At 40.1% G+C, this 21,880-nt stretch overlaps 1 protein-coding gene and 1 long non-coding RNA gene across 2 annotated transcripts; both read left to right on the plus strand.

Moving 5' to 3' along the window:
• The first annotated feature begins 14,527 nt into the window (after positions 1 to 14,527).
• LOC127787442 (uncharacterized) lies at positions 14,528 to 16,449 on the plus strand. Its single transcript, XR_008020160.1, has 3 exons — positions 14,528 to 14,693; positions 15,179 to 15,275; positions 15,659 to 16,449. It is a non-coding gene; the product is annotated as an uncharacterized LOC127787442 (long non-coding RNA).
• Positions 16,450 to 18,461: 2,012 nt separating this feature from the next.
• On the plus strand, positions 18,462 to 21,050 carry LOC127787441 (reticulon-like protein B1). The gene is made up of 5 exons (XM_052315495.1): positions 18,462 to 18,798; positions 19,469 to 19,649; positions 19,729 to 19,870; positions 20,437 to 20,506; positions 20,594 to 21,050. The coding sequence occupies exons 1-5, from the start codon at positions 18,612 to 18,614 to the stop codon at positions 20,761 to 20,763; spliced, it is 750 nt and encodes a 249-aa protein (XP_052171455.1). The 5' UTR covers positions 18,462 to 18,611; the 3' UTR covers positions 20,764 to 21,050.
• The last annotated feature ends 830 nt before the right edge of the window (positions 21,051 to 21,880 follow it).

The following is a 21,880-nucleotide window of genomic DNA, read 5'->3' on the forward strand; positions in this document are numbered from 1 at the left end:
TTTTATCTCAAATACATATGTATTTATCGAATCAAATTTTGCATGATGGTTGAAAGAAAAAATCGTTGCTACTCTATGATTGAAACTAGAACAGCTATGTATGATGAAGAGCTTAACCAATAAGTTGCATATAAAATAGAGGTTATATTCTCATCGAATGGCAGAAGGTACCTCGATTGAAATCCATTTAACAACTTTTAAAGAAATTGTTTCTGATTTGGAAAGCATGGAGGTTAAGTATGATGATGAGGATTTGGATATAATTTTGTTATGTTCTTTACTGGTCTTGTATTCAACTTTTAGAGACACCATACTTCATAGTCGTGGTACTGTCATCTTAGATGAAGTTTATGATACTTTATTCTTGAAAGAAAAAAATTGATAAGCAGTTATTGGGGAATTCTGAAAATTAGGGGAAGGGTTTGTTAATTAGAGGAAGAACACGTGATAGAAACTCTAGTGGTAGAGAGAAAAGTAAATCCAAGTGTAGAAACAAAGAAAAAACTTGTAATTATTGTAAGAATAAATGACACATAAAAAATGAGTGTTATAAGTTACATAACAAACTTAAGGTACAAGGATCTGATCAAAAAAGGAAACAATTAGAATCTTCCAGTGAAACTAATGTTGTTGAAGATAACAGTAATGATGGGAAATTTATGGTGGCAACTAATAAAATTATCAAGCCTAGTGAAGATTGGATCTTTGACACAACATGCACGTTTCATATGTCTCCTAATAGGGATTGATTTTCGACATATAAAAATTTGACTTCTAGGGATATGTTGTTGATGGGTAATAATTCTTCTTGTAAAATTGTTGGCATTGGAACATTTAAAATTAAGATGTTTGATAGTATTGTTCGAACTTTAACTAATGTCAAACATGTTCCTTATCTAAAAGAAAATCTTATTTCATTGAGTACTCTTGATTTTAATGGGTACAAATTCATTGGTAAAGGTGGAGTTATTAAGGTCAGTAAAGGTGTTCTTGAAAGGTACAAAACAATACGGTCGATTGTATGTTCTACGGGGTTCTATTGTTATAGGAGATGCTTATGTTTCTACTTTTTCTTTATTTGATACCAATATCACTCAATTATGGCATATGCGTCTTGGACATATAAGTGAAATAGGTATGGCTAAATTGAGCAAAAAAAGACTTCTTGAATGGCAGAGTGTTGGAAAACTAGAGTTTTGTAAGCACTGCATATTTGGTAAGCAAAAATGGGTCAGATTTCATAAAGGTATTCACAATACGAAAGGTATACTGGACTATGTCCATTCTGATATTTGGGGTCCAAACAGAGTACCCTCTAAAGGTGGTGCCAGATATATGCTGACTTTCATTGAGGATTTTTCTAGAAAAATCTGTGTATTCGTTTTGAAATAGAAGACTGATGTTTTTGTTACTTTTGAGTAGTGAAAGACTATGATTGAAAAACAAATTAAAAGACAGATTAAGCATCTCCACACTAATAATGGTTTAGAATTATATTCACATGAATTTAATGATTTTTGCAAGAAAAAGGGAATTCTAAGACATCTAACAGTTCCAAGTACGCCACAGTAAAATGGTGTAACCAAGTAGATGAACAAAATCTTGATGAAAAATGTATGATATATGCTATCTAATTTCGATTTATCTAGGTCTTTTTGGGGCTGAGGCTTCTTATATGACATGTTTTCTAGTTAATCAATCTCATTCGTTTGCTATTGATAAAAAAACTCTAGAAGAGTTATGGTCAGATACTCTTGCGAATTATTCTTATTTAAAAATTTTCAGATGTACTGCATTTATTCATGTTGATAATGAAAAATTAGAATCAAGGTCTAAATGGTGTCTCTTCCTTGGTTATAAATATGGTGTTAAGGGTTACAAGTTATGGGATTCAGAAGCGTCTAAAGTTGTAATTAGCATAGATGTTATTTTTTATGAAATTGCTATAATTCGTGGTTCGTCTGCAAAAGAATCTAACCCTACAAGTCACCAAAATTCAGATATTCAGGTGGAGCTTGAAATCGACAAGAGTCAAACATCTGAGCTGTCGTCATCTCAGATTAAGTCAAACCCGAAAGAAAGTATCAGTCCATCAAATTATTATATTGCTACTGATAAACCCAGAAGAAATATCAGACCTCCTCAAATATATGCTAAACCTGATCTTGTTACCAATGTCTTGAGTGTGACTGAAGATATTAACTACAATGAAGAGGCTTCCACTTATTCTAAAGCAGTTAGTTGTTCTGAATCTGGGAGATGGATTACAACAATGGAAGAAGATATGGAATTTTTACATAAAAATGGTACTTGGAAGTTGATGAAACTACCCGAGGATAAGAAAACAGTTAAATGCAAATGGATATTCAAGAAGAAATAAGGTACACTAGGAGTTGAAAAGGCAAGGTACAAAGCTAGACTTGTAGCGAAATGATACAGTCAAATTTCAGGTGTAGACTTCACAAATGTATTTTTTCCAATTGTGAAACACAGTTCCATTCAAGTACTAATTGGTATTGTGGCTAATTCAAGATCTTGAACTTGAATAGTTGGATGTTAAGACAACGTTTTTGCATAGGGAACTTGATAAGGATATCTATATGTAGCAACCAGAGAGTTTTAAAGTTCCATGCAAAGAATACCATGTGTGCTTGTTGAAGAAGTCTCTATATTGTTTGAAAAAATCTCCTTAGTAATGGTATAAAAGGTTTGATTCCTTTATGATTAAGCACAATTGTTCCAGGCGAAGAAGACTATGTGTGCTTGTTGAAGAAGTCTCTATATAGTCTGAAAAAATCTCATCGGCAATGGTATAAAATGTTTGATTCCTTTATCATTAAGCACAATTTTAAAAAATATAATTATGATAGTTGTGTCTATTTTAAAAGGAACAAAAATGGGTCCTTTATATTTTTGCTTCTATATGTTGATGATATGCCAGTATCATCAAAAGATAAAAATGAGACAAGGAGATTAAAAGCACAGCTTAACAAAGAATTTGAGATGAAGATTTGGGAGCTGTAAAGAAGATACTTGGAATACAAATTTCAAGAGACAAAGAGGTAGGAAAATTGTATCTAAGTTAAAAAAGATACATAAAAAAAGTTTTGGCAAAATTCAATATACAGAAAGCTAAACTTGTAAGTACTTCATTGACTGCACATTTTAAGCTTTCATCTAGCTTATCTCCTCAATCAGATACTGAAATTGATAAGAAGTCAAAAATTTCATACTCTAATGCAGTGGGTTGTCTTATGTATGTTATGGTTTGTACACGCCTTGATTTGACTCATGTAGTAAACGTGGTTAGTAGATACATGGCTAACCCTGATAAAGAACATTAGAAGGTAGTCCAATAGATTCTCGATATTTGTGTGATACCTCTGATACCTGTTTACAGTTTGGAAACACTAAAGATAGAGTTATAGGTTTTGTTGATTATGATTTTGTAGGAGATCTTGACAAGAGAAGATCGCTTACTGTGTATATTTTCACCATTGGTGGTTGTGTTATTATTTGAAGGCTACCTTACAGTCTATCGTTACTAGGGCTGACAATTTTGGACACGACCTGATTACACAACACGGAGTTAAGCGGGTTAAGGTTGGAGTTAATCGGGTTCGGGTCATAAACGGGTCAACCCGTTTATGACACGATTATTTTTGTGTTTTAGGCGGGTCAACCCGTCTAACCCGTTTAGACACGAAATGACACGTTTAGTTAAACGTGTTAACGGGTTGACCCGAACATGTTAACACGATTATATACGAAATGACACGTTTAATTAAAAGGGTTAATGGGTTGATCTGAACACGTTAACACGATTATATACGAAATAACACGTTTAAAACTAAATAACACGTTTAACATGTGACACAACACGACTCATTTAAATTAAACGGGTTAAACAGGTTAACAAGTGACACGACATGACACGTTTAGTTAAACGGGTTAAACGGTCGTGTCGCGTTACACGTTTATTAAACGTGTCGTGTTCGGGTTTAAGGAATTTGACACGATTATTAAACGGGTCGTGTTCGGGTTAACCTGATATGTGTTATACGTGTTTTAACACGACACGATTATGACCCGCCAACACCAATTGCCACCCCTAATCGTTACCCTATCTACTACTGAACCTGAATATATGGCAATTATTGAGGCTGTTAAATAAGTTATTTGGCTGAAAGAGTTGACTGGTGACATCAATGAAAATCTTCAAGACAATTCGGTCTATTGTGACAATCAAAGTGTTATTTTCCTTACTAAAGATTGGATGTAAGGGAACGAAACACATTGATGTGCGATATCATTTTATTTGGGATATTATTACTCGTGGTGAAGTTACTATAAGAAAAAACAGCACTAATGATAATCCTGCAGATATGTTGATCAAGTCCCTACATGTTGCAAAATTCGAACATTGCATGAATTTGATTGGTATTCATTAGAGAGATTAATTCTCTGTGATTTCGTTGGAAGAAATAATTCTAGATAATTCCATATGTGGATTTAGAGTTAAAGTAGAGATTTGTGACAATTATAACTCAAAATCCTAATTCATCTGTGATTGGGTTTCTTAATTTGACCATGATTAAGACTTCGAATTTGACTATGATTAGGATGTTAAATTTAATTTTGAGTAGAATTTATCTTATTTTGAGAAATATCCTCTTAAATCATCTTTTAATCAAAATATGATTTCATGTGTACATTAATAGGTGAATTTAGGTCTATAAATAGGTTCCTAAGTCATTGAAATTAGTGTGGTAATATCACTTTTGTTGTAGTAATATTTTGTTCTTTCTGCCCATGATTTTTCCTGATTTGAGTTTTCCACGTAAAATTCTGTGTTTGTGTGGTTGATGGTTTGATTGTGCTTTGTTTTCAATCCAAATTTTGTAACATCTACAACATCTCAAAATTAGTTAGAAACATCAAAATCCATGTACAATTTGTTTAAGAAGCATTTAATATTTTGAAAATTATAGACAAATCACATTTAATACTCTGTAACATCTATATTTTTCAAATGCTATCAAATATTACTAGAGTACAAAGAGGTATTTAATCGACTAAATCTATCATTACTTGAGTATAGATATTGTGTAATCAACTATTTTTCTAACTTACTAGATTATAAATTTCTTTTCATTTGATTAAATTTTTGAGACAAAAAATTTCAATACATACTCGATTAGAAAACTATATTTACTCAAGTATACTAAGATCTTTACTCAATTAAAAGAATAATTCACTCAGTACACATGAATCATTATGTCACACCCCTAGGGTTGAGCAATGGTGTGAAAGGGAATTTGGGAAGATTAATAGAAGAATTTAGTGGGACATATCAGATGGTATGAAGAGAAACAACAAGAAGATAAACAATACTCGAGAGAGAGAAAGAGAAGATAACAAAGAGAGAGAAACCAGAATATCAATTCATTACTCAATATATTCCATCCTACAATTGTGACTTAATATATAGCCTTCAACCACACATAAGCACCCATGTGTAGTGTATCCCAAATCCTAACTGCCTCTAGCTACATGACAAATAGCCTTAACAAAAAAATAGAAAATAAAAAATCAAAATTATAATAGCTACCCTTGGCATGTGACATTTTTGCCCCCTCAAAATGTTTCTTGTCCCCAAGAAACTTATTATTGTCAATCCCTTGTTCCTTTATCCCATTCCAGTTGGCTCTTCTACTTCGTTATCTTCCTCTAAACCCTCCATATGCAACAACTGTGTCTACATTGGTGGATCAGACTGAATTTTTCCTCGCATTTAAAGCATAATCCGAGTCTCCTCCTAAACTCCATAATAGGAGCTTTGGCTGCATAAGGATGTTTTTTTCCCTGAGTTCGATCTGAGACCACAGTCCAAGCGTTTTCTCCCACCTTCTGACTGCTCTGGGGATACCCTTTTGTTACAGTTATGTGCTTTTTAACAAATGCTTCCAATAATAATTCATGCAAACAAGCTTTCCTAGTTGCTTGTCTTACCGAAGTAGGTTATAGCATTTTGACCATCGGCCTTAGCTCGTCACTCAATCCACTGAGGAAGCTAGACATAGAATAATGTTCGTCCAATGTCGGTTGAGTTTGTCTTACTATTGACTTAAGCTCCTCAAACCTTATTGGATATTCTTCCACTGTGTCTTCCTACTTCAATTTGTTAAATTCTTCCACAATATCAGTTAGGTTTTGTTCCCCGAAACGAGCACAGAATTTCTCTACAAACTCCAACCATCTCCATTCCGCTCTTTGTTCGCTCCACCCTTAAAACCATGAATCTACCACATCATTTAGATAGACAACTGCTATGTTTACCTTGTTCCTTTTTACTATCTGATAGTGGTAAAAAAAACATTCACATCATCTGATCAACCACCTGGGTTTATCCCCTTCAAACATTGGGATTTTATTTCTCAATGTAAAAGGATTATTCTGGTTTGTCAGGGGTCCCCAAAGAAACCCTTCAACATCATACTTTGTTCAGTCATCTACTTCTGGTTGACCCCTTGGTCCGGGAAAAATGGGTGTTGCCATGGGTCAGGGAAGGAAATCCACTAGTAGGCTTACATTGGGCTATCAAGAAAACATAACGAGGGAAGCACTTAGTTGCTGGCTCAACCTTGAAAACTCTTCCCGGATGTCTCTCTCCATCTCGACACATCTGCTTAGATGTGGCTAATTTCCTCCTAGGTATGTCGGATCCCTGCTTCAACCATCTCTAGCTTTTCATCTACTTGTTCATGGTTTTGTCAGAGGCCCAATTCCAAGGAATCCAACCTTGACTCCAATTGTTTCATCTGTGTGCATTCCACCATCCTCCTCTAGGTTGCTCACCTTGTCTCCTCCTTCATTGGTCGAACCTAACCAACCTGATTGGTTGATATTTTCAATTGGTGGGTGTTTAATTTGTTTGCTTGGGTTGCTGGATTCACTGCCTTTGGTCCTACCCGCCTTGTGAGTCGGAATCCTCCCCAACTTGATTGGCTGATATTTTTGATCGGGTTGGTGTTCAATCCGTTTGTCCAGATTGTTGGACTCACCTTGAATCTTTCATCTAGTTTTGCCTAATCACCGATCGCGTTTGACAATGGTCGTGACACCCTTCCTCTTCCGCGTCACCAACTTTAACGAAGCTCCCGCACCAGTCTTCCATTCTAGTCATTAATCTCTTGGTTGTTCGTGTCACCCTCCGACGAGCTCGTGATCACCTTGAAACGTCTGCACCCATTATCCTTTCTAGTAACGAAACTCCTAGCGGTCTGCGTTACCCTTTGATAGACTTTCGCCTACTCGCAAATGCTTGTCCGTTCGCGTCACCTTTGGTGTGCTCGCCTATTGACTTGCCTCTGTTCGGCTGCCAAGACTGTTGGATTTAATACAAGTTGTCACACCCTTAGGGTTGAGTAATGGTGTGAAAGGGAATTTGGGAAGATTAATAGAAGACTTTAGTGGGAGATATTAGATGGAAGGAAGAGAAACAACAAGAAAATAAAGAATATTTGAGAGAGAAGAAAAGAAGATAACACTGAAAGAAATAAATCATAATATCAATTCATTACTCAATATATTTCATCCTATAGTTGTGGCTTAATATATAGCCTCTAGCAACGCACAAGCACCTATGTGCAGTGTACCCCAAATCTTAATTGTCTCCAACTACAGGACAAATAGCCTTAATAGAAAATAGAAAATAAAAAAATAAAATTACAATAGCTAGCCTTGGCATGTGACACATTACTTGATTAACATGTCAAGTACTCAATTATAAAAACAATCTAGAGACTTGACAAATTTCTGGAGAATATATACTCGATTACAAAAATTGTTTACTCGAGTATACTAAAATCATTACTCGATTACAAAAACTAATATTCAATTAATTTTGCACGACCAAAAATTTATATTATCTACTCGAATATAAAAGTCTATTTAATCGAGTACATTTGATTTTACTCAAATATACTAAGACTTGTAATCGATTATCTATTACACAAATAATGCTTCCTCGATTACAAATAGGATATAATCAATTAAAATAACATGCTACTTTGAATTAATCTTAAGGCTTTTCTAATAAGAATATTACTTGAGTATAAAAGATTTTTTCTCAATTATAAGAGTTAGATTACAAAATTACTCGATTACATGAAGTTTTTTACTTGATTAAAAGAACCAATTTTTTGAGCTAATATGAGATATCACTACATTACTCGAGTAAAATAGATTTGTTTTCGATTAAGAGACTTGATTTACTTTACTCGATTGATCTTTAAGCATTATTCGATTATTTTACAATCATTCATTAAGTCTAACACATTGTTTTGGTCATCATCACTTAACAAAAATTTGCTTATTTTCTCATCAAATCAATACTTTAACAAACTAACAAATTACTCAACAAGTTGAAAGAAGAATATGAATCATAATGAAGCAATCACTCAAGCAATAGGACTTGGTCGTATATTAGTTGGGCAACAACTTTAGGTTTGGTTGGCTAAGGATCTACAACATGATCTTGTGTAGCTTATTGTCTTATATAGAAGCTTTGAGTTCTTTGAATATCTGTTACCTACACATCTCAACAGCTTCTTTGATTTAACTGATAATAGTCAAATTTGTTATACAAAATACGCATATGTTAAAGATAAAACATTTTGCGCAGCATATATAAGCATATTTTTCTTTCTGTTAAAAAAGACAGCAATCAAACCCCATAAAATAAAGAAAGTAAACTCAAACAATCAAAATTATCCTCTCTAATTGCTCTGTGTAATGGTTATATTTTTAAATTATGTCACACGAATACTCAAGTGAAAAGTAATGATACTCGATTAGATTTGACACATACTCGAGTGAACCTAATAGGCAATCAATTGAGCTCAAGCTTCATTCGATTGCATGAATACTCATTCGATTACTTTTAAACTACAAGGACCAACTTATTGTCCAAGCTAATTCACTCGACTAGGTTATATTAATACTCAATTACATGAATAACACTACTTCAATATCAAATAGCTTACAATTGATTAGTAAATATGCTTTAGAATTAACACTATATTGGATATTTTTTGTTTTCGATTGATTATGTTATCACTCGAGTATAAAATACCTAATAGTCAATTTGGAAGAGGAGACGCAAAGACCCGCTTTTTGTTCTTTTCAAAGTATTCAACTATATTATTGCACCTACTCGGCTAAATGAATCAAGGTACTCAATTTGGCATATACTTTGATCGATTACTGTTATAGTCCGGAGACTTGACACTTTCATAGCCAATCTAATACTCAATTGAAAAAATCTTTTAATTGATTTAATATTTTAGCATATTATCTCCACTTGATTTGTTAAATGATTGACTCGATTGATGACTTAGATATTTGAAAACAATTTGAACACTTGATTGAACGATTCTCATAGAGTATTAATTTTGTCTAGGGAATCCCTATCAGAAGAAAATGGACTCTAGAAAAAGCTTTTGGAGAAAGGAAATTGCCCACAAGAAGATAAGTGCCAAGGCGAAAAAGTGGGAGAGTACCACCATCTTTTAAAGTAGGGGATCACACACAGATGTTGTACCACGAGAATCGGGAGCAAGAAAATTGAGAATCTTTAAGGAAAAATAAAACTAAAAATCAAGGCTCGCGCCAAGCCTTCTGGCCGACCTTGCAATTGTATGCTGCAAGGCCTTGTGGCTTGCCTTGCGACAATGTGCCGCAAGCTCTTGTGGTCTCGCCTTGCGGCAATGAGCCGCCAACTCTTACGGTAGTGTGTCGCGAGGTCCGCAAGGCCTTGCATCAGGTCTTGCAGTAGTGTGCCGCAACTTGCCACAAGTGCCTTACGGCAAATGCCCTCATGGTAAGCCTAAAGACCTCTCGGCGAGGCCAAGACTCCATTCAGCAAGTGCCACATTTCAGCACCAAGCATTCTTGAGAATCGCACCCTATAAATACTAATTATAGGATAATGAACGGGATTTCCGATTTCGATAAAAAAAATTGACACATTGACTACATTTTCACTATTTTCGTGAATAGTTATTTGGATCTGGTACTGACTTAGGCCTCAGAGGGTCGTCGCGGGCGAGGATTCTCGCGAGCCTTCTAATCCATTTCTTAGTATCAACTCCTTGCGACGAGAGTTTTAAGGAAAAGGAGCTTGAGGCCAAATTCTTGCGGTGGGACAGATCTTTGTGGCGAAATCATTGCGGTAAGACAGATCCTTGTGGCAAAATTCTTATAGCGAGAGTCTTAAAAGGAGCTTTTGGTGAAATCCTTGCGGTGGGAGTCTTAAAGAAAATGAGCTTGTGGTGAAATCCTTGTGGTGGGACAAGTCCTTGTGGTGGAGTCTTAAGGTAAAAGAGCTTGTGGTGAAATCCTTACGACAAGAGTCTTAGGGTAAATGAGCTTGTGGTAAAATCCTTACGGCGGGACAAATCCTCGTAGCGAAATCCTTGCAGCTAGATAGATCCTTGTGGCGAGCATCCTTATAGCTAACTCCCTTGAGACAACTTCTTTTACGGCAAACTAACTCCATTAGAAACCGAGCTCGAGTGGACCTTACATCATAAATTTTAATTGTTGTATTTTTGGCAATAATAACAGAAAAAACAAACTGTTAGTAAATTTTGTACACAAAGTACATGCAGAGAACTATACAACTCAAGGAATGTGCACAAGAAAAAATTATGGAAAATACCTACTCTTCTTTTCGAGAAACCCAAAAGAAAGAATGGGGAGTAATTGATACATCATGGTAAAAATATCATGAAAAATAACCCAATTTTTTTTTTTTTAAAAAAAGAATAAGATAAAGGCAAAAGAGATGAGTTAACCCAACAGGAGGTGGGTCAACCCAGAGAAATGGGCAGAAACCCAACTGGTTGTAGCATCAAGGGTGGGAGACCAAGGGAAGTGGGCAGAAACTCAACTAGCAACAACATCAAGGGCGAGAAACCCTTGGTCTCCCACTATCATCGATGGAAGGAGCACGAGCAAGAGAGGTCTCCCGTCCTCTTCACCCCCCATTTGGTGTAACTAGCCCAAGCAAGAGACCAATCTCCCACCCCCATTCGGCAACAAAAGTTCAAGTGAGAAACACACGATTGTGTAGGGGTCTCTCGCCCCCTCCAGCAATGATCGCTTAGCTAGTCTTCTGCCCCCACCGGTGACAATCGCACGGGCGAGAGACTCCTAATCTCCCATCATTCCAATGCGAGCTTATTGCTGGAACCTTTCCTCTAGTACTGGTATAAAAGTCCCACGCAACGTGCAAACCAGAATAACTTTGACATCCGAAAATCCTTTTGAGAAAATAAACATTATCTGTAAAAGATGAACATCATCTATAAGAGTCTTAATCTTAGTAGACTTAGGATTACTCCATAGTCTACTATAAATAAGTATGTCATCATTATAGAAAAACTACGTCTTTGATACTAGTGTAAATACTACTCTCAGACCTTTAATGTTTGAGTTAAACATCGTAATGTTTGCATGGAAACTTTCCTGCACTCTCTAATTATTTTTTTCTTTGTAGACTTAGACGGCTTGACAACATTTTCACTCTATAAATTAATTGTTGCGTTCGAACGATAACAATATGATTTTAAAGTGATAGACCAAAGATAACAATTAAATATTTCAAATTTGAGTATCATATTTTATATTTTATATGAGACTTAAGTAACTATGTATTATGCTTAAAAACTATGAAGAAATTAAAGTAATAAAGCTATCACCACTAATTTGCCAAAATTATTTTATATTGAATTGGAGGATGTCTGCATGCAAAGTGATGGCATAAAGTTATGATGTGGCACCAACCGAAATTACTAGAATACCCCTACGCGCTGATAGTCTCACCTACCACTTGGATCACCTGAGAGACTGACACGTGGCAAGTCAACACTCCGGAGCGGAGCCCGGGAAATCCGGGCCGAACCGCAAGACCCGTTCCAACTTAACCTGGATTCTCGGGAGTCGTGCCCGCTTATCTCGGGTACCCCAAAATGGGTTCGCCTATAAAAGACAAGGACTCTCGTCAGGTATATTCAAGCTCGACAGCTCTCTCATTTACTACTACTTGCATTTACTCTACTGATTTGAGCCTCGGAGTCCACCCCGGGGGATCCTAGCCCCGGCCCTCCATTGTCTTGCAGGTTCTACACCCGAGGTCCGACATCACCAAGTCCGAGGTACCATTCCCGAGGTCCAGTCGCAGAGGTGGCACGTGGTGGTCGGTCCCAAATACCATCATCATTTGGCGCCCACCGTGGGGCCGACGTCCAAACTCGCTAGCCTCTTCATTCCCTACCTCGCGCTTCGGACTTCAACTCCTCACCTCGGACCTCGGTCTTTCCAGGAGTGTCAAACGACTTTCGCTCCTTGTCATAACTAACTACATGGCTCCCCGAAGAGACGTGACTCGTAGCCAGGTCAGAGCCAATCTAGAAGCCCCACAGTAAGGGGAGAATCCACCACCTCCAGCCAATCCAATGCCGGAGGACCGACTCACCAGGTTGGAAAACCAAGTCCAACAGCTAACTAAGTTGTTGACTGGTTATCTACACCAAACTGAACAGCATCGTTCGCATGTGCCCTCTCAGCGGGCGGAGCATCAGTCACCTCCTCCTGCTCGGGAGCCTCGTCAATCCCACCAGACGGGCCAGGAAATCCACTCCTCTGAGGCGGCATGATCCACTTCTGCCCCCTCGCGAGAAAGAGGGATTTCGCAGGAGAGGCGATTGTGTTTCCTAGAGAAGCAAGTCCAGGAACTCAAGAAGGGAAAGGAAGAGTTGCTCCATCTCGGCTCTAACCAACCCTTGAGTAAGGGTATCATGGCGGAGGTTCCACCGGAAAGGTTTCGTATCCCCTCCATCAAGCTCTATGACGGAAGCACAGATCCCTATGATCACGTCGAGATTTTCTCCTCTCACATGCTGGTGCAATCGGGGTCGGACGCGATGTGGTGCCGGGTATTTTCGGCTACTTTGGGAGGACATGCCCGGACCTGGTACTCCTGTCTTCCACATCGTTCCATCAACCGCTGGGAAGAGCTGAAGACCTGTTTCTTAGCCCACTATGCTCCTTTGAAGCGCCACCGAAAGTCTTCCATGGCTCTGGTAAGCATCAAGCAAAACCAGGGTGAATCCCTAAGGGATTTCGTGGCGAGGTTCAACGAGGAGGCATTGAGTATCGACGAGTTCGACCAGCGGATCGCAATGGTGGCTCTTCAGAATGGCTTGAGAGCTGGGCCATTTGCTCAGTCCTTGGCCAAGACTCCACCTCGTACTTTCACAGAGGCCTTGGCCCGGGCTAATAAGTACATTAATGCTGAAGAGGTGATGAAGGTGAAGCGAGCGGAACAACCTGAAAGGAAGGAAAGAGAAAAGGAGAAGAAAAAGCCAGTGGTGGAGCAGAAGACGGACTATCGCCTCTCCCGAGCTCCAGATCGCCCGGGTTTCGGGGGTGCACGTGAAAGCCCGATGAGTTATACTCCTCTCAACGCCAGTCGAGCCGAGATTCTACTAGCATTGGAGGATAAGGATTATTTGCGGCGTCCTCCACCATTGAGGTCTCCACCCAACACTCGAAGCAAAAGGAAGTATTGCCGATTCCACCGCGACCATGGTCATGTTGCAGAGGACTGCATCCAGTTAAAAGAAGAGATTCAAGAGCTTATCAACCGGGGTTACCTCTGAGATTTCGTTGGCCAAGAAGGCGTGAGTTCGGGTAGAGTTGAGTCCAAGTCGGATAATAGGAGAAGGTCTCTTACACGGGATCGCTTCCGAGAGCGAAGTTGGACACCGTCCCGGAGAGAAGGAAAACAGCCCGCTGGGGATGGATAAGCTCCGGAACCTGTTGCAAATTCGGAAAGCTGCGTGTAATCAGCGCATTGCTAGGTACTATAACCGATGAGTCCACGCTAGGAGTTTCATGCCTTGAGATCTTATATTGTGACGGTTCGACGTGAGTCATCCTCGAGACGCGAATAAACTAACTCCGAATTGGGATGGATCGTACCGGGTGGTAGAATCCTTAAGTCCGAGAGGCATATTGACTAGAAGACATGGAAGGCAAGTCCTTGAAGCATACCTGGAATGTCCAAAACTTAAGGAAGTTTTTTCAATGAGGAAGGGAATTCCTCGAACCTCTTTGTACTCTTTTTTACGACTAATGGCAAGACTTCGGATTCTCTCCATCTAACAACAATCTCACAAAGGCCAACACTTCGCCAAAGAAAAATCCAAGGGTTACGAGCCCTAGGCTGTCCCCAAAGGTGGACTAATGGCCATGGGAGAACTCTAGCCTAACACCCTCTTCCGTGAGGGAGTGGCTAAAATCCAAGGGTCACGAGCCCTAGGCTGTCCCCAAAGATGGACTAATGGCCACGGAAGAACTCTAGCCTAACACCCTCTTCCGTGAGGGAGTGGCTAAAATTCAAGGATCACGAGCCCTAGGCCGTCCCCAAAGGTGGACTAATGGCCACGGAAGAACTTTAGCCTAACACCCTCCTCCGTGAGGGAGTGGCTAAAATCCAAGGGTCACGAGCCCTAGGCCGTCCCCAAAGGTGGACTAATGGCCACAGAAGAACTCTAGCCTAACACCCTCCTCCGTGAGGGAATGGCTAAAATCCAAGGGTCACGAGCCCTAGGCCGTCCCCAAAGGTGGACTAATGGCCACGGAAGAACTCTAACCTAACACCCTCCTCCGTGAGGGAATGGCTAAAATCCAAGGGTCACGAGCCCTAGGCCGTTCCCAAAGGTGAACTAATGGCTACGGAAGAACTCTAGCCTAACACCCTCCTCCGTGAGGGAGTGGCTAAAATCCAAGGGTCACGAGACCTAGGCCGTCCCCAAAGGTGGACTAATGGCCATGGAAGAACTCTAGCCTAACACCCTCATCCGTGAGGGAGTGGCTAAAATCCAAGGGTCACGAGCCCTAGGCTGTCCCCAAAGGTGGACTAATGGCCACGGAAGAACTCTAGACTAACACCCTCCTCCGTGAGGGAGTGGCTAAAATCGAAGGGTCACGAGCCCTAGGCCGTCCCCAAAGGTGGACTAATGGCCACGGAAGAACTCTAGCCTAACACCCTCCTCCGTGAAGGAATGGCTAAAATCCAAGGGTCACGAGCCCTAGGCCGTCCCCAAAGGTGGACTAATGGCCACGGAAGAACTCTAGCCTAACACCCTCCTCCGTGAGGGAGTGGCTAAAATCCAAGGGTCACGAGCCCTAGGCCGTCCCCAAAGGTGGACTAATGGTCACGGAAGAACTCTAGCCTAACACACTCCTCCGTGAGGGAGTGGCTAAAATTCAAAGGTCACGAGCCCTAGGCCGTCTCCAAAGGTGGACTAATGGTCACGGAAGAACTCTAGCCTAACACACTCCTCCGTAAGGGAGTGGCTAAAATTCAAAGGTCACGAGCCCTAGGCCGTCCCCAAAGGTGGACTAATGGCCACGGAAGAACTCTAGCCTAACACCCTCTTCCGTGAGGGAATGGCTAAAATCCAAGGGTCACGAGCCCTAAGCCGTCCCCAAAGGTGGACTAATGGCCATGGAAGAACTCTAGCCTAACACCCTCCTCCGTGAGGGAATGGCTCCAAGGGTCACGAGCCCTAGGCCGTCCCCTAAGGTGGACTAATGGCCACGGAAGAACTCTAGCCTAACACCCTCCTCCGTGAGGGAGTGGCTAAAATCCAAGGGTCACGAGCCCTAGGCCATCCCCAAAGGTGGACTAATGGCCACGGAAGAACTCTAGCCTAACACTCTCCTCCGTGAGGGAGTGGTTAAAATCAAAGGGTCACGAGCCCTAGGCCGTCCCCAAATATGGACTAATGGCCACGGAAGAACTCTAGCCTAACACTCTCCTCCGTGAGGGAGTGGTTAAAATCCAAGGGTCACGAGCCCTAAGCCGTCCCCAAATGTGGACTAATGGCCATGGAAGAACTCTAGCCTAATACCCTCATCCGTGAGGGAGTGGCTAAAATCCAAGGGTCACGAGCCCTAGGCCGTCCCCAAAGGTGGACTAAGGGCCAAGGAAAAATTCTAGCCTAACACCCTTCTCCGCGAGAGAGTGGCTAATATTCAAGGGTCAAGAGCCCTAGGCTGTCCCCAAGACGAAGGTGGACTAATGGCCGGAAGAAACTTAACACCCTCCTTTCCGTGAGAGTGGCGACAATCCAAGGGTCAAGAGTCCTAGGCTGTCCCCAAGACGAAAGTGGACTAGTGGCCGGAAGAAACTCAACACCCTCCTTCGCGTGGGAGTGGCGACAATCCAAGGATCATGAGCCCTGGACCGTTCTCGAATTAAAGAAATTTAGAAGGTCAGGGAAGGAAAACCACAACCGAGCACAAGCTAAAAGAAGCTCAATAGGCGCGGTTTAGCTTGAAAAAATCTCGAGTCACGCCTGCGAAAAAGAAGAGCCAAGGAAACGGGTTAGTCAAGTTGAACCTTGTTTTAAAAATTATTTTGTTATCATTAACAAAGGAAAAACCCAAGGGTCGGCCATAGCTAACCCATGGGGATAATTAAAAATATATATATAATAATAATAAAATAATAATAATAAATAATAAAAAGAAAAAAGAGACAAAAGTCTCAAGGGTCGGCCATGGCCGACCCAAGGACGCCCCTGTATCTATCTATATATATATATATTATATATGTATAGAAATTAGATATTAATATATAAAAAAAAAAAGCAGAAAGAAGAAGCAGGAGGGGGGTCGGCCATGGCCGATTCGGCTAGGGCCGAGCCCCCGGCCCTGACCGACCTTGGCCAGGCCGAGCCAAGTGCTCGGTCGTGGCTGAGAAGCTCGGCCTCGCCGAGATCTGGCGGGGCCGAGCATGGCTGAGCCAGAGCTTGGCCATGGCCGAGGAAGCTCGGCCTCACCAAGGCGAGGCCGAGCACGGCCATGGCCGAGGCGGCCTGGCCAGGTCGACCTTGGCCAGGCAGAGGCGCCTGGCCGAGGGAAAGTTTAATTTAAAAAAAAAAAAAAAACAAAAAAACAAATAAAAACAAAGAGGTGCAAAATGCAAAAAAATAAATAAATAACAAATAAGGAAAAATAAAAGCAAAAGAGGATAAGAAAGACTAACCTCAAGGAGTTGAATGCTTGTCTTGAAATAATAATTATGGGGTGGGGCCTTAGGGCTTATATAGAGGGGACCCAAGGGGGAAAAAATTCAAAATGATAATGTTTCCCTCCAAACGAATTTTTCCCTCCAACCAAAATCTATCCCTATAATTTCAAGGTAGTAAATAAGGTTTTCAGGCACTAATCTCAACTTTAAAAACACCCTCGTGCGTCTTGGGAAAAATTAAGAGTCAAGTAACCTACTCCTCAACCCAACATGATTTTCAGCTCGGCTCAAGGAGTGGGGGCAAGTGATGTGACACCAACCGAAATTACTAGAATACCCCTACGCGCTGATAGTCTCACCTGCCACTTGGATCACCTGAGAGACCGACACGTGGCAAGTCAACACTCCGGAGCGGAGCCCGGGAAATCTGGGCCGAACCGCAAGACCCGTTCCAACTTGACCGGGATTCTCGGGAGTCGTGCCCGCTTATCTCGGGTACCCTAAAATGGGTTCGCTTATAAAAGACAAGGACTCTCGTCAGGTATATTCAAGCTCGACAGCTCTCTCATTTACTACTACTTGCATTTATTCTACTGATTTGAGCGTCGGAGTCCACCCCGGGGGATTCTAGCCCTGGCCCTCCATTGTCTTGTAGGTTCTACACCCGAGGTCCGACATCACCAAGTCCGAGGTACCATTCTCGAGGTCCAGTCGTAGAAGTGGCACGTGGTGGTCGGTCCCAAATACTATCATCAAGTTATAATGCGACACATCACATTTTGTACACAAAAGATTTTTAAGTTGGAGATATAATATTATATATATACATATATATATATATATGCACAGCTGCATTTGTCTATAAAATTAATATGATTGTAACATATTCTAAGGTTGTAATCAGTGTGCTTTAATGCCCTAACAAAGAGATCCCAAATTCAATTTCTCAAAAACATTAATTCAATGCTTTATTTATGTTTTTTTAATTATGTATAATAATAATAATAATATTATTATTATTATTATTATAAATTTTTATTACGTGTGCTGGCTAGGCACTGCCACGTGTGCGGCAACAGGGACGACTTCGTGAGGGAGGGAGGGAAGAGTTACCCTCCGCTTAATGCATATTAAAATTCTGACAAAGCAACCTTCAGCTTTTGGTTTTGGTATCCCGAACCAGAGCCTCGGCGAGTCCATGGCTTAGGCTCGGTCCAGTTGGTTCCAACGGCTGAGATTGAATCTATCTGGCGACAACTTTTGAATTAAAAAAAAAAAAAAAAGATTCTGAGATTATAACTCTTCAGCAGTGTGTGGGGGGGTATATATATATATATATATATACATACTGAAGGAGAGAGAGAGAGAGAGGGAGAGGGAGGGGGTTTCCAGTTTTTACTTGTAATCAGTTTCGTCCGTGTCCGAAACGGACTACTTTAGGGTTAGGGTTTGGATCTGAAGTAGAGACGTTTTACAGAGGCAGAGGGGGAGAGAGAGAGAGATGGCCGACAACGAGGACTCGAAAATGGACAAGATAACCGAGAAGCTTCGCAGCGACAATTCCTCGTCGTCCTCCTCGTCGGATTCCGAAGACGAGAAGATGTCTCCGTCGGAGACCTTGAAATCCAAGGTTTACCGAATCTTCGGCCGAGAAAAGCCTGTCCACAAGGTCCTTGGTGGTGGCAAACGTAGGTTTATCTCTTGCAATCGGAAAACTTTGCTTTTTGTGTCTGTGTGTTTTTTTTTTTCTTTTGGAAGCACATTTACGGTCTGAATTTCTTTAAGAAACGAAGCAATTGGGCACGAATTTGTGTTATATACCAGCAGCTTGATTTTCTATGGCTTCGAGTGGTACCGTTTCACTTGTTAGGATACTTGTTTATCTCAGGAATCTAGGATCGTGAGATTAGTGACTTGATTTCAATTGAATCTAATTAGTGATTGTGCTTTAGATACTCCGCAGTAACACCAGAAACAAATTCAATTGTTTGTGCTTTGTTTGAATCAGTGTATGGTTGAATCTGGATCTGATCGGATATACGATCTGATTGGTTAATGTACTTCTTACTTGTTTCTTAGTGCGATAATGGGATCAGTTCCAGAGAAGCTCAACTATTTTGGCTTGTAAGGTTTACCGGGGTGCCAGATTTGTCAAAGGTCGAAAATGATCGATGATTACGAGAAATATCACCGTAGAGTTGTGTATGCATAGAACTTGTCATATTGAATTTTAGGATAATGGTAAATGGGTCGACACATTTATCACTGTCCTGGATCTTAGTGTACTTTAGTTAGTGGGGAAACACTTTTCTTGATTTGCTGTCTAAATTTTGTACATGAATTTATTTGTTGGTGCAGCTGCTGATGTTTTTCTGTGGAGGAACAAGAAGGTATCTGCTGGAGTCCTGGGTGGGGTCACTGCAATATGGGTGCTGTTTGATTTGCTTGAATACCATTTGCTTACTCTGATTTGCCATGGATTAATACTGGCCCTGGCTGTACTGTTCTTATGGTCTAATGCTAGCACCTTCATCAACAAGTAAGACATTTATATTTAGGCAACTGATCTCCCATGTCTGTTTTTGTTTGGATCTCAATTGGGTTTGGCTCCTTATCAGGTCTCCTCCCCGCATTCCTGAAGTTGACATTCCTGAAGAGCCAGTTCGGGAATTTGCCTCTGCCCTCAGGGTTGAAATAAATCAGGCTCTTGTATTTCTGAGAAAAATTGCTTCAGGAAGAGATATTAAAACATTCCTCGGTGTATGTTGATTTATTTATTCTAATTGCCTTTTGACCTTCATGTTGATGTTCTATTCCATGCAGTTAAAACTTCTTTTTTTCTTTTTGCTGAAAAGTTACAACCTATTTGTTACACTAGCAAGATTAATAACAACAACAACATATCCAGCCTTTATCCCACTACTAGCAAGATTAATGTAATGATTTTTTACATTCACAACTGTGGTTTTCCTCATGGACATGGCCATACAAGCCTATTCAAACCATTAGCGTCTCTAGAGTCTAGTATATGCTGATATGTAAGCATGATAGAGATTGTGGCCTAAACCTTTCATTTGGCTAATTTGGATTTTTTCCACATTAAATTATAATCCATAACATGTAGTGGCTCTAAGATATGATGATTCTTAATTATTATTACAAGTTCCCAATTTTTGTGGATCTACTTCTGTTATCAGGTGATTCTGAATTTGGAAATTTTCAACATTAAAGTTGTGACCATAGCATGTAGTGGCTTTAAGATATGATAATTCCCAAGTAATTATAGTTGTAGATTGATAATTTATATGGGTCTGCTTCTGTTTCAGGTGATTGCTGGCTTGTGGATTTTGTCAATCATTGGAAGCTGCTGCAACTTCTTGACTTTAGTTTACATAGGTACGTAAATCACCATGTGCTTTGAGATTTTTGCGTCAGAGCGGTATTCAGTAGTTTCTCATACTGGGGCTCATGATTTTGTGACAGTGTTTGTTCTACAATTTACCGTGCCTATGCTGTATGAGAAATACGAGGATCAAGTGGATTCTTTTGCTGAGAAAGCCATGCATGAGATCAAGAAGCAGTATGCAGTCTTTGATGCCAAGGTTTTGAGTAAGATCCCAAGAGGACCATTGAAAGACAAGAAGAGGGCTTGAGGCGGAGTGGAGGTGCCACTGTTGTGGGCTCTGATCAGAATTTGGTTACTGTAATTTGTGGTGTAGTTTATATCCATTTGTTGGCTAGAACCCTACTTTTAAATCTCTCTTTTAGGGTTTTGGGTTCACAATGTGGATTGAATATGATGGATAATTATTCTATACTTGCATTTGCTAGGATTGTGGGCATCATGTCTTTGGGTTTCCCGCTTTGAGTGATGTGTTGATGTTATATTAATATTGAATTGAATGTGGATTTAGTGCCTTGCACGTCCTGGTGGACACAAGTTTTTTTGGTTCTTCTAACTCCTAAGCGATGCATTTTTTAATTAATTAATTAATTAATTAATTAATTCATGCTCATTGCACATAAGAGGAGTTAACAAATGGAGATGGGAGTTGAAGGGGATCATTTTAGCATGAGTGATTTTTTGGGGGGTTATATTTCGATTCAGTAGTTTGATGGTTTACTTGTTTTGAAAGGGGGGGTGGTGGTTGATACTTGTTTATACCTTAACATCATTCTCCAAAATAGACTCATTACGAGTAATTGGGGTACCCTGTTTCTGTCCTAGAACAGGATGGGACTTCTTTTCTTTTCATATGTTTTAGGGGGTTGGGGAATGGTGGAAAAGATATTTATTCTTGGTGGGTGGAAGTGAAAAGCTGGAGTTGGGAATATGGGCGGATGGGAAATGTTAAAAGAGTTTAGAGGTCCTAATGCTAATGCAGCAGTTTTCTACTACTGGTTTCTTTTAGGATTCAAAAATAAAAACAAACTACTCCCTTATCCTAGGTCTCTCTCTATAGACCAAACTCAACCAATCTAACTCCATGTAAAGTCCCTTTAAATTTTTTTTTTTTTATCATCTTTTCTTAGGAAGGGGAATTTCATTTTCCCCTGATGGGTCTTGTCTTTTTAACATTGCTCTCTCAATATGGTTTTGCTGTATGTATTTGAGCTTTGAGAATTGAGTTACATAATTCAAATTAGCAAAAGCAACAGTAAGATCGACAATCGTGCATATCAAAGTAGTCCTTTCCACAATATGTATTTGTTGACTGCCATAAAATATTACGAAGTTGAGTTCCAAGAATTACTTGGATTTGTCCATGA

This window comes from Diospyros lotus, chromosome 12 (genome assembly GCF_014633365.1).
Source record: "Diospyros lotus cultivar Yz01 chromosome 12, ASM1463336v1, whole genome shotgun sequence".
In the NCBI taxonomy this organism is placed as follows: domain Eukaryota; kingdom Viridiplantae; phylum Streptophyta; class Magnoliopsida; order Ericales; family Ebenaceae; genus Diospyros; species Diospyros lotus.

Excerpts from the sequence above, each read along its gene's own strand:
- LOC127787441 (XM_052315495.1), top strand. The coding sequence starts at position 18,612 with ATGGCCGACAACGAGGACTCGAAAATGGACAAGATAACCGAGAAGCTT. Across the intron at positions 19,650-19,728 it reads GCTAGCACCTTCATCAACAA|GTCTCCTCCCCGCATTCCTG; the intron begins GTAAGACATTTA and ends GCTCCTTATCAG. Across the intron at positions 20,507-20,593 it reads CTTGACTTTAGTTTACATAG|TGTTTGTTCTACAATTTACC; the intron begins GTACGTAAATCA and ends ATTTTGTGACAG.